Source organism: Ursus americanus, chromosome 14 (assembly GCF_024610735.1).
Source record: "Ursus americanus isolate L20-20 chromosome 14, mUrsAme1.1.p, whole genome shotgun sequence".
Classification (NCBI taxonomy): Eukaryota; Metazoa; Chordata; class Mammalia; order Carnivora; family Ursidae; genus Ursus; species Ursus americanus.
The window spans coordinates 40,385,866-40,398,053 of NC_142140.1; the positions used below are offsets into that span (position 1 = coordinate 40,385,866).

General features: G+C 56.2%; 1 protein-coding gene across 9 annotated transcripts in view; it reads left to right on the top strand.

The window, feature by feature from the left end:
* MAP4 (microtubule associated protein 4) overlaps positions 1 to 12,188 on the top strand; it is a 176,989-nt gene that overhangs the window by 162,433 nt on the left and 2,368 nt on the right. For 5 of the 9 annotated variants that reach the window (XM_045778482.2, XM_045778481.2, XM_045778483.2 and 2 more), the window contains 6 exons: positions 556 to 615; positions 736 to 1,028; positions 2,397 to 2,510; positions 4,454 to 4,546; positions 10,276 to 10,357; positions 11,980 to 12,092. In XM_045778482.2, coding sequence (XP_045634438.2) covers positions 556 to 615; positions 736 to 1,028; positions 2,397 to 2,510; positions 4,454 to 4,546; positions 10,276 to 10,357; positions 11,980 to 12,092 — 755 coding nt within the window. The remainder of the gene's footprint in view (positions 1 to 555; positions 616 to 735; positions 1,029 to 2,396; positions 2,511 to 4,453; positions 4,547 to 10,275; positions 10,358 to 11,979; positions 12,093 to 12,188) is intronic. The other 4 variants (XM_045778485.2, XM_045778495.2, XM_045778484.2 and 1 more) reach the window with 3 other exon arrangements.

A 12,188-nucleotide genomic window follows, 5' to 3' on the forward strand; every position in this document is an offset into this window, starting at 1 on the left:
CTTGGCTTTGCCCCAGCCAGTAGCTCCAGCCAGCATCACAGAAAGCTGTGCACCCCTGTTCGTGCACCCGTCCTTAATGGGGTACATTGAAAAGTGAATCCTTGATCTCCACATGAGCTTAGCAAGTATGTATACTCAGAAGATTCTTGAGTGAAAGGGATTCTAATGGAGTGCCAGGTAGGATTTGCTGTTCATTTCTTAGTAACATCGTAGCACTCAGCACATCGTGGTCATGGGCATACGTGACAGGAGATAGGTGGTTCAGTTCCACTGGCCTGTACTGATACCCCACTTCCGAGGCTACGTGGGAGGCACTGGCAAGGCTGTAGAAAAGAATGAGATAGAGTGGGTGGCTGTGTATGCTGCGGAAGGCCACAGTCTTTACCTGGCTGGCTAATTGCCGCCTCCCATTTATTCCCAGCGACTAGCACAGCCCATGGCCCGAAAGGGCCATACTCAGGAATAGTTGAATGAATGAATGACTGAGGATTGGATGAGCCGTTCACTAGGTTAGTTTGTTCAACACTAAGTGTTAAACTGTGTGTGTTCATGCAGCCATCAAGACTGAGGGGAAACCTGCAGACATGAAGAAGACAGCTACCAAGTCTGCACCAGGTAACACCCTGTCCCCTACTTCGTGGAACCCTAAAATAAACTCTACCTGTCTGAGGCTCTAAGGCTCCCTTTTGCTCGCTCCCCCTGAACCTTTGTTCTCTCTCACTCCTACCTTTGCAGCTGACTTGAGTCGCTCCAAGAGCACGTCCACCAGCTCCGTGAAGAAAACCACCACTGTCCCTGGGGCCGCCCCTGTGGCAGGGGTGGCTCCCAGCCGAGCCAAGCCCACACCCACCCCTCCCCGGCCCTCTGGGACTCCTTCCTCAGACAAGAAGCCCACGTCAGCCAAGCCCAGCTCCTCTGCCCCGAGGCTGAGCCGCCTGTCCACCAACGCTTCTGCCCCTGATCTGAAGAATGTCCGCTCCAAGGTTGGCTCCACGGAAAACATCAAGCACCAGCCTGGAGGAGGCCGGGTGAGTCCAGGGAGCTGGGGGTCTCGGCATGTCAGCCCTTGCTTCTTCTGCTGCCACACCCATCCGCTCTTCCCCAGGCGTGTCCTCACATCAGCCCCAGGTGCCCACCAAAGAAGAAGGGCGATGGGGACGCTGGATTCAGTGCCAGGGACTTTCAGCCTGGGCTCCAGGTCTCAGCAGCAGGCTTTCTCTTCCCGTCCCCATCAGAGGGGCTCCTGTTCTGTATTTTGGGATTTAGGCTTACATTTTTGTTTGGAGGCAAAAGGGTTCTTCTCCTTAACAAGACAGAGGAGGACTGTGAGACTGTGCGAAGGTGAGAGATTGGACTGCTCCCTACCCCTGCGATGTCTGAGCGGCGGGACCTGTAGGAGGTGGAAGCATTGACTTGGGGGGTCTTCTGCCTGAAAGAGGGTAGGGCGTCCTCTTGTGGCCGGGAGGACTCGCTGCTGCAGGCCTCCCGCTTTCCTAATCACAAGGGCTGCCGTGGGGAATTGTGATCGAAGGGCAGGCCCTGGCGCTTCACTCTTAAGGACTGTCTGGTTGCATCCATCCCAGAATTATTTGTGAGCTATTAGAACAGTGGGACTTTGGTGTATGAAAAAGTGGTAGAGAACGTCCCAAAGTCCTTGGAGCAGGAACGTTCTCATTTCCTATGTGATTCTGTAGCATTAAACCACCACTCCTCCCACTCAGGGTAGGACAGCTTAATTTGCTTCAACCCAGAACCTTAAAAAAGTTGAACAGGGTCCAAAATGAGGCAGAATCCTGGTACTTTTGGAAAACACTGATGGCAGACTGAGAGTAGTCTGGAAAAAGGGCCTGAGAGTTGCTTTCGCTAAGAGGCTGCGGCTCTGGCGTACCTAGTGCATGACCCATCTCCCCCTTCCTGAGCTCTTCTTACGCTTTCCTTGAGCAAAAGTTGCAGGTGGTCTTGGTGGGAAGTTGAGTGACTCGGCCTGGTGATCGAATTGTTTTCTGCTCCAACATACCTGAGTGGTGTGACGCTTCCCAGCGTCGGTCGTGGCTCCTGTTGACTTGGCGGCTTCCTTGGGGTAGGACACTGAGTGGGAGGGCATCGTGATTGGAAAACACACTCCAAAGAGAATTCACTGACTTAGCCCTCCTTCCCGCCTTCTCTCTGTGAATGCTATCTTGATCCCTTCCCCGGGTCTCAAGACTTTGGTCTGCAGCTCTTCCCCCTGGCTGGTCTACCCTGGAAAATGGTGTTTTTTTCCTAGGAGCACGGGTGACCTGCTTCTGCCTGGCGGCCTGGCCTGGATTCGAGTCCCCTACAGCTTTCTTCCCTTCTTGGCATTTGGGCTCTTACCCTCTTGGTTTGAAATGTGCCCTCCCTTTATCTCCATCCAGGCCAAAGTAGAGAAAAAAACAGAGGCATCTGCTCCGGCTCGAAAGCCTGAACCTAACGCAGTCGCTAAAACAGCCGGTCCCATTGCGAGTGCGCAGAGACCACCTGCTGGGAAAGTGAGTTTTATGTAGACTTTTACCTCTTGAAGGTGAAAGATGATAAACTGTTTCTTCCAGCCTGAGTCACTTTCCCTTCTATTGCACTTTTTTCCTGTCCTTAACTAGTTTCTCCTTCGCCCCCGCATACCCTCCTCTTTGATGACTCAGCCATCAGAAAAATTTTTGTATTAACCCTGACAGTTAACCGAGTTGGGAGCCCATTACCCCTTGGGGAATATTTATTCAGCCTGATAACATGGATCCAAAAATGTTCACACTGACCTTCATGTGAAACCCCACCCATTTTGCACGCAAAACACACACACCGAGCACCCAGGTGCTGCCACAGGGAGACGTGGCATTGGCTCCTTCCCAGCACCAGGAACCCTGGAGCCCTGGTGCTTTAGACTGACCTAGAAGGCCGCTTTCATAACATGCTGGCTGTGGAGATAGCTTCATTTGCCCTGGTTCCCCAAGTCACCTGCTCTCTGAAAGTGTGGATGCTCATTCCCTCTAGAAACCCACTCAGCCTAGGGATTGCGCAGGTAAGCGGAAACTCTGGGCTCTTTCCTCTTGCCTCCACATCCTGGAACCAGGCCCCTCCTGCTGGCTGTGGGAACCTTCTTCCCTTAGCTGTGGCAGGTGGGTGGTCTCTCCAGCCACGGGCTGCCAGAGGAGCCTAACCTCCCGCTCTCAGGGACCAGGATGGGCGGTCTCAGCCCAGGGAATGTGTACAGTCGGCAAGGCTTCCAGGTGACTCCTAGAGGTCCTTGGGGGCTCTGGTTCAGAGCAGGGTTTCATTAGGAAATGGTTCGCTAACCAGTTATTCATCACTGACATTGTAAAGAAGGCACGAAACCGTGAGGTATCTGGGTCGGAATTTCTCAGGGTGGACTTCTCCGCTCTGTGGAAAACTCTTCGGCTTGGGGCCTGCCTGCTTCATTTCTGAAGGGCTCTGAAGCAAAGGAAGGAAGGAAGCTGGCAACTGTTTCTTTTTCAGAAGGCTCAAAGAGAATTCTTTGTTCCAGCCCTTAGAGCCTGGGCCTTTGTGTGGCTGCATTCCAGGGAGAGCCATTCATAAGCACTACAGTGTGCAGTGTCGTGCCCCCCCACCCCCGGCACCCCGTTATGCACCACTGCAGCCCTGCTTGGAGCCGCTTCTCTCTGCGCATGAAACTCACAGGACACAGGATTGGGCATCTGGAGGATTGAGGGAAGTGTTTTACCCTTGAGTTGAAAAAAAGTCTAGACCAGAAGCCCACTTGTCCTGTGCTCACTCCAGCCTGGAGACAAACGGCCCGCCTGTGGAGTGTGGAGCTGCCTGCCGAGCCTGTGGCCCGCGCTCCCCCTGGCGTCAGGATTCTGCGTGGCAGGTCCAGCGGCCTCTGGTCCATTTGCCTTTATAACTGAGCTATGATGTCCCTTCCCTCCTGTGTCAGATCTGTGCCCCGTGAGCCAGCGGCCTGGTGATTCTCGGAGCGGCCTTTGCCTCCCAGAGTGGGTCTGGCTGCCGCAGTTCCCAGCCCCAGATTTAAGGGAAGGGCCAAGCTTGGTGAGAACCAGTCCAGATGAGCAGGACCCTTGCAGAGAGGAGTCCCCTCGGGGAGAGAGCTGGCGGGAGCAGGAGCCGGGCTGTGCCTGGCTGGGCATCCGGGGCGTGCTCCTAGCTGGGCCTCGTGAACCGCAGCCCAGCCCCGAGGAGCAGTGAGGAGGACCATTGGCCCTTGTGCAGCCTCTGCTTCTGTCCTCGTGTTGTGTGTTCTTGTCTTCACTCCCTTTCCTGCTTCCTTCACATTCCTTCCCCTGCGCTTCTCCACAGCGGTGCTGCTGCAGGTGGGGGCGGAGTTGTAACAACACTCTGTTGGCCACTGTGATCACGTGTGGACTCACTGCCTGCCCTTTGTCGGTTCTAACCAGCCCTCTCCCTTTGTGTTGTTTTTTTCTGTTCTCTAACACTCCAGGTCCAGATAGTCTCGAAAAAAGTGAGCTACAGCCATATTCAGTCCAAGTGTGGTTCCAAGGACAATATTAAGCATGTCCCTGGAGGTGGTAATGTAAGTATGAGCTCTGGACAGCTGGCGTCTGAGGCCCAGCCCCCTGTGGGGCGCACTGGGGAGAGGGCCACCTGCCCGCGCTGACGGGACCACGGCATCCTGGCCCGGGGCTTCCTTCCAGACGCAGGCTAGCAAAGTGAGGGGAGGCCTCAGTGCTCCGGTGTGTTTAGACTGGCTGTTTCTGGGAAACCCCTAAATACAAAAACCCAGTGACGCCCACTTGGCATCTTCTCACCCCTCTTTCCTGTCTGCTCTCTTACCCCCACTTTTCCCCTTTCTGAGTCCTTCCTCCTCTTATTCCCTCAGCCTCTCCTTTTCTCTTTGTCCCCTTCCTTCCTTCATCCAGGCATCCCTTCATCATGCTGCCCTTCTGTGCCGGCCCTAAGCTCTGTGTTGGGGACACAGGTGACTCTGGCTAGCAGGGAGGCCCTGGTGCAGTGTTAACACTTTCCACGTGTCCCTGTGACCGTGCAGAGGCAGGCATGACTCCAGCACACGCCAGAGGGACGTGTGTGATGGGGCCGCCGCGTGCGGCCTCCGCCTTCACTGCTCCTCACCCGCTTCTCTCCCCGCCCCGGAGTGAGGGAGCCCGTCCTGCTCTGTCATCCTGCTCACTCCCTTCCTTCTCCTTACTGCCCGGAACTGGGCTGAGTCGTGCGCTGCTCACCCCGTTCATTTTCAGGCTCTGTCCCTCCTGCCCCCCAGCGGCCACGCTATCCTGCACGTGGCTTACCAGCACCCCCCACCCAGTTCTGTTGTGGGAAATCCGCCTCAGGGCTTCCCTTTCTCGCCCCACAAGCCCCCTTACTGCAGCTCCTTCCAGTCACTTCCCCACCCAAGGCTCTTCTGGCAGGGGCAGAAGCCGCATCCGTGACACACAGGTGGAATGCCCCTGGCCGGCTTGGTAGCTGGCCTGACGGGAGCCGGCCTGGGGTGGGATCAGCTGAAGTGGGTGAAGCGTTTAAAGACCGTATCTAGTTAAGGTGGTGGAGGTCAGCTTACGAGGGCCCCGGGTAGCCAGCGGCTTTAGCTTTGCCTTCCAGGCTTTTGGCCTAGGTGAAAACAGGAGGTGAGCGGGGGATTCTGAAGGCCTTGGTCATTGCGTGTGTGACAGAAATGCGTTTAGTAGGGTGTGCTGTGTATGCACGAGCTCGGAAAACAGGCATCATTATCCCCTACTGTGCTCTTCCCACACTGCTCACATGTGACTTCAAGATTTTTTTAAAGCATTTTTTAAAACAGGTTTTATACGAGAGAGAGAGTGCGTGAGCTGGGGGGAGCACACGATGACCGAGCAGGAGGGAGAGGGACAAGCAGACTCTGTGCTCAGTCTCACGACCTGAGCCTAAATCAAGAGTCGGCCGCTGAACTGACTGAGCACCAGGCGCCCTGGAAGCATTTTATCGCAGGAGGCGTCCTGAGACAGCAGGGCGTTGGGAGACCGCCGGGGAGCAGCGTGTGCGGGCGGGAGGAGGAGGGTAGCCGCGTGCACGGAGGCCTGTCCTTCCTTCCCTCGGCCCCTCCGTGAAGCCACCCCAGGTAAACATGCAATGGAGAAAGAGCAGGCCCGCTGTGCAGGCGAGCAGTGTCACACGTCACACACAAACCCCGTCCCCTCCTGGATGGAGATTCTGAGGCTAACACCTGGAGGAGAGGCCTGGAGCAGGACCCCAGGGAGTGCTCCAGAGCGGCCCGGCACACAGACACACGTCCCCCTTGTTGAGAGCCAGGGGCACGTGAGGGCAGGGGACGGAGCAGATTTTCTCCCCCGATTTAAGAAGTTGTGACCATCTTTCTTCCGTTTCACCCTCGTGTGTGATGGGTTCTTAGACCTGGTGGCTGTGTCGTCTTAGCAGCCTCCACCGCTGGCTCTGGGGGCTGCGGGGCGTCCCAGGCTGGGGGGGCAGACCATGCGAATAGCTAGAACGAGGTGCAGGGATGCCGGGGTTGGTGGTGCGGCGAGAGGACCACAGGGGCGGCACGGCTTCTGCTGGCGGTCGGGCTGCGCTGGGGAGGGGACATCTGAGAAACACACGTCCTAGGCCAGGGAAGCGGCACGTGGCTCCAGAAGCATTGAGTGGAGGCGAGTGGCCAAGGGAGCACAGGACGGGGCGGGTTGTCTGGAAGGGACTGTGGCTTCTCTCCATACCAGCCTCAGGAGGGAGAGCCTCATCTCAGATGTGGTGGGCCTCGTGAAGTGAGGGGGACACTTATACTTTTTAAAATTTGTAATTATAAAAAAATTTCAAATACATACAAAAATAGGAAAAAAAATACTACAGTGAGCTGGATATACCTTTTACCCAGCTTCATTGATTATCCTTGTAGCCAGTCTTTTTTTTTTTTTTAAGTGATCTCTACACGCAACAGGGGGCTCAAAATTAAGACCCCGAGGTCAAGAGTCGCTGGCTCCGCCGAGCCAGCCAGGTGCCCCTCCTTGTGTCCCATCTATCTGTGTCTGCCCACCCTGACTGTTTTGAAGCCAGTCCTAGATACATCGTTCATCTGCAGATATTCCGTTTATAACTTTAAAGGAAGTCTTTACGTGTGTTTATGTGTGTGTGTAAAACTACTGATGTGTTAAACAGGTTTGCCTACTTCAGTCAGAACACAAGGAAGGTCCATAAATTGTGATTGGTTGTTGTGTCTCTTTTATAATCTGAGGTTTCTTTTACTCTGTGGGCTCCCTTCAATTTTTTTATAGCAGTATTTTTCAGGAGTAAACCAAGTAGCTTGTTCTAGAATCTGGATTGTGCTGATTACACCCCCGTGGTTTCATTCGCATATTCCGTTGTCCCTCGATAGTCTTTAAATTGATTCAGGTTTGATCCCCCCCGCCCCTGCCGATTTTTGCAAGACTTTCGTAGGGAGCGGTGGTGTTTCCGTCAGGAGGCACGTCCTCTGACTGCCAGTACCTAGACCCGTGCGTCAGCGGCTGTGCTGTGGTGAGACTCCCTCCTTCTCCATCCGTGGCTGGAGCACGTGTGTAAAGCAGAATTGCCCCTCGTCAGCTGCTTCCCCTGAGGACCAGGCAAGGAGTAAAGAAGTGCTGGCTCGGTTGCACGACGCCGGCCCGGGAAAGGCGCGCGCTCCAAACCTGGGCGAGGGAGCTCCGGAGCTGCTCACGGCGTCTGGGGGCTGGCACGAGACGCGCTCGCCCCGCTGCTGCAGGACACGTTTGTCGTGGTTCCAGGGGCTGCCAGGCGTTCGGTTGGGCAAAGTACTTCCCTGTGTTCCCGTTGAGAGAGAATCGCAGCCTCATTGGAAATAGACAAAGCAGAAGCTGGTGTCGTGAGGGTGGTAGGTCCTTCGTGAATGATTCCCGAACACGTGACGCAGTTAGTGTCCTGTTGATGCTGGTGGCCCTTGGAGAGATGATGTGAAGAAGAGGCGGAGTGAAGCTAGAGCCTGGGGAGGCTTTGGAGAAGGTGGCCCTTGAGCTGGGCTTCGAAGGCCGGGGAGGAGAATGCAGTGGGCCTGCTAGGCTAGGGAGCAGCACGAGCAGAGAGTGAGGGTGGCTGAAGCAAGTGAGGATTGTGGGAAGTTACCCTGTGGCAGGCCCTGGGCTGTGGGTGCGCACATGGAAATGCAGTAGGCATCGCCTGTGTTCTCTTGCAGTACAACGGAAACAGTATTTCCTGACACTGAAGAAAGGGAGACAGGGTCCTAGAAGGTGATGAAGCCCCACCAGAGGGTGTGGCACCTGCTGGCAGGGCTCCCTGGGCCCCTGCCTGGAGGACTTGACTGCGGTGGAAAGCCAGGCTCTTCCACAGGACCGAGGAGCAGCTGGGTCAGTCACAGGGACCCTGGAATCTTCATCCCAGAACCCAGTGCCCACTGTAGCTGATGGGAAACACGTGCCCTCGGTCCCAGGAGCAGGACGTTCACCCCAGCGGGATTCGAGTCCGATAAAAGGCTGTTCACCCTTCCGATGACTCACCAGCGGTGGGCAGAATGTCCGATTAGGCAAAGGCCTTGCGGGGCCTGCAGGTTGCGCCTGGTGGCTGCAGATGTCGGGCCCCGGGCTGCCGGCTTGGGCTCCGCGCGGACACGACTGCGCTGGGCACGGCTCTTCGGGAGAGAGCCCAGATGTCACAGCCGTTGGTGGTCAGTGCCCTTAATAATGAGCAGAGCACCCCAAACTGAGCCGTTCTCACGTATAGATGAGCGAAGTCGTGGTGGTGGTGGTTTTTGTTTTTTTAATTTCTGTTTGCATTTTATGCAGAACTTACTCTCAAGCCGTAAGTTTTTGTTTCTTTAGTTTCTTCTGAGACCCCATTTTCTCCTGTGCGGCCTCGTCTTCTGGTTTAGGAGCAGTCTGCTCTTTTCAGTGAGGCCCGTCTCACTGTGGCAGGGAGAGCTCGTGTGCGGGCGATGCGACCGCGAGTCCGTAAGTTCTGCGCCGCATCCTGGGGGCTTTGTGCTCCTGGTGCGCTCCGCGCCCAGAGAGTCTGCGTCTGGCCCCTTCAGTTCAGCAGGACTCTTCGCGTGTGTAAGCACGTGCAGTAAAAATTCAGCACTCCCTTGGGCCACCCACCCTGTGGCCAGCCCTGCCGTTTGGCCTGGGCACCCGTACCAACTCCACCATCATGGCCACAGCGCGGCTCACGTTGGCTTCTGCAAAGTGACGTCTTTCAGATACGCCTGCTCTTGATGGCCTGGGCCATTTCACACGTGTTCTTAAAGTGAACGCGAAGGTTTGAACCCTTGATTTGTCTGATTTTGTAGGGTTTTCTGGGCCAAGTGAATAGCAAACCATTTTCAGAGATCACCTTAGGCTGCTTACGGGAAGAGCGTTACTGTTTTTAATGGGAATATCCAGTGTGGGGAGCATATGGTGAGACACACACTTAAGCTCGGTGGTAGATGTCCATTGTCACATTTCTGGAAAGTAGTTAGGCCTCATGGTTTAAGAGCCTTAATGCATACAGTCTGAGCGTTTGAGCAGGTAACCAAAGTTCTGGGCATCCTGCTTAGGGGTCATCAGAATTGCCATGACTTCTAGTCACAAAGATATTTATTGCTGCTGTGGTGTTTTGTTTTGTTTTTTAAGATTTATTTTAGAGAGAGAGCAGGGGGATGGGGTTGAGGGAGAGGGAGTGCTAAGCAGACTCCACACTGAGTGTGGAGCCTGACACGGGGCTTGATCCCACATCCCTGACAGATCCAAGCTGAAACCGAGAGTCAGATGCCCAGCCACCTGACTGTGCCACCCAGGTGCCCCTGCTGCTGCCATGGTTTCAATGGTGAAAAATGAGAAAAAAAGCAAATGTTCACCATCAGGCATGGGTTAGGTTTTTGTAAGATCTTAGAGGATAGAGGATTATGTGGCCCCATCTTTACATTTCTCAACTTTGTGGGAAAATGCTTGTAGCATGAATTAAGCAGGAGTACAAATCGTAGACAGACAGATACCTGTGCAGCCAGCCAGGAGGGGAAAATGCGCTGAAAAGAACTGGACGGAGAACATGAAAACACTATTCCAGATTCTCTCTGAGCAAGGAGTTGATAGGTAAGATTTCAGGTGGAACAAAATGACATTTTAGGAGATTTGGATTCAGAAAAACGGGAGAAGAGCTGCCTGGCGGATGCACAGGTCCGGCGGGGAGGGAAAGTCCTGGTACTGTGGGAACGCTGGCTTGGTTGGGCTGGAGGTGGGCTCGGAGGCCGCAGGCCCTGAAACACACCCTCGCTCTGAGGCAGTGATGTTTCTGTGGTTTGTTTCTCAGGTTCAGATTCAGAATAAGAAGGTGGACATCTCTAAGGTCTCCTCCAAGTGTGGGTCCAAGGCCAACATCAAGCACAAACCTGGTGAGTGCTGCCCCCCTGACCCCAGCATGCCTGGGGCGTGCGGTCCTGCCAAGACCGCTGGCTTTCACCCCTGCTCTTCGGTCATTCCGTAAAGATTCCTGGAGCCGCGCGCGCCCACCCAGGAGGCAGCGATGGAAACCACGCAGTTCAGTGCCTGTCAGGGAGGGGATCTGGGTGCTAAGCTCTTAGGGGAGCAGGTGGCAAAGGCTGCCGTTGGCACGGGCATCACCATCTCGAGCACCTGCCGCGTGCCTGGCGCTCCCGGATCGCGTGCCAGGAGCTGATGCCGAAAGAGTCATCGGGGCAGGAGCCGGGGCTGCTCCGAGGCAGGGAAACCTCGGCAGCCAGCTCTGGCCGGTCTCAGAGTCGCTCAGCGGTGCCGCCTGGGCTGCGGCTGGGGGTCTCTGCTGCAGCGGGTGTGTGGTGGGCCCGGCGCCCCCACAGACGCCCCCGAACAGCCGGGAACGCGGCCTGGCCTGAGCCCAGCTGTGCCCTTGCCACGGGCCCTAGGCGAGGGCAGAGCTGAGGGTAGGCATGCTCGGCTGCGGCTCTGGCTTCTCGGAGGCCAGCCACCGGGGGCCACGTCCCTCTCGACAGTGTCCTCATCCATTTTAGAATGCATTCTGTTTAAAAGGATCAGAACATTTTGGCCCTTAACTCCCTGTCATTTTCCCCTTTTATCTGGAAAACCCACTCTTGTGCGATCCCTCCCTCCCGAGGGCCACTGACTGACAGGAGGCCCGGGTGGGGGCCGTGGGGGGAGGGCTCCGGTGTGTAGGCAAGCTGGGTGCTCTGGTTTGGGACGGGAGCTGAGGAGGCGGCCGCGTGAGTGAGGGGTGGGCTCGCAGGGAAGCCAAGCTGCAGGGCCTGGAGAGGGGTGGGCCCACCAGAGCAGTCTGGGCCTGGATCCTGTGGCGGCCCTGTGGCACGGAGCTCTGAACCTCGCCCTGGCTCGCAGGCCGCCTCCCTGCCCCACCACACAAGGGCACTGGGCACTGGGCCCCGGGGCCGGGCTGGGCCTTTCTCAGCTAATGCCGAGAGGACTCCCGCCTCTCCTCCTCCTCCACTACAAAGAAGCCACTTTCCACTTTCCTTCTTGTCACTACCGTGTGGCTCAGTTAAACAGCTCAGACCACACTTCCATCCTGTCTCTGCCCGTCACCAGCTTTTGACAGTGACTTTGGGCAAGTCACTCTTCTCCAGTATCGGCTCTTGCAGCTGTGAAGCCAGGATCCCGACCCTGACGGGCAGGGCATTCGTAGACTGAAAGGAAGCTGGGGCGCCCCGTACCCCCCGTCAGTCAGAGGAGTTGTTACATCGCCAAGAGAACCTAAAGCAGACGTGCCCGCAGTGCCCTGAGAGGCGTGGCTGGAGGCTGTGCGGCGGGCCTGCGGTTCACGGTGGAGGCGTTCCCGCCGGCCCAGTGCAGATTGTCAGCCCGGCTTTGAGATTAGCCCTGTGTGACAAGCGCCGTCCACTGTCCTTTCCTCCATTGTCCTCAGAGCCACTGGGAGCAGGTCATGTTGGTGTCTGTACTGGGTACATAGCGAGTCCTTAGCCACGTTGGGATTCCTGTTCAGCCTCCTGGCTTTGCCCATGTGACCGGTGGTTTTTGGTTCCAGGTGGAGGAGATGTCAAGATTGAAAGTCAGAAGTTGAACTTCAAGGAGAAGGCCCAGGCGAAGGTGGGATCCCTCGATAACGTGGGCCACCTGCCTGCAGGAGGGGCCGTGAAGGTAGCAATGGGGCAGCAGGGGACGCTGCTTGGGAGGAGTGGGGGGGTGCAGCTGGAGTCTGGGTCCCAGCAGCTGGGTGCCTGTCACCGCCCCTCA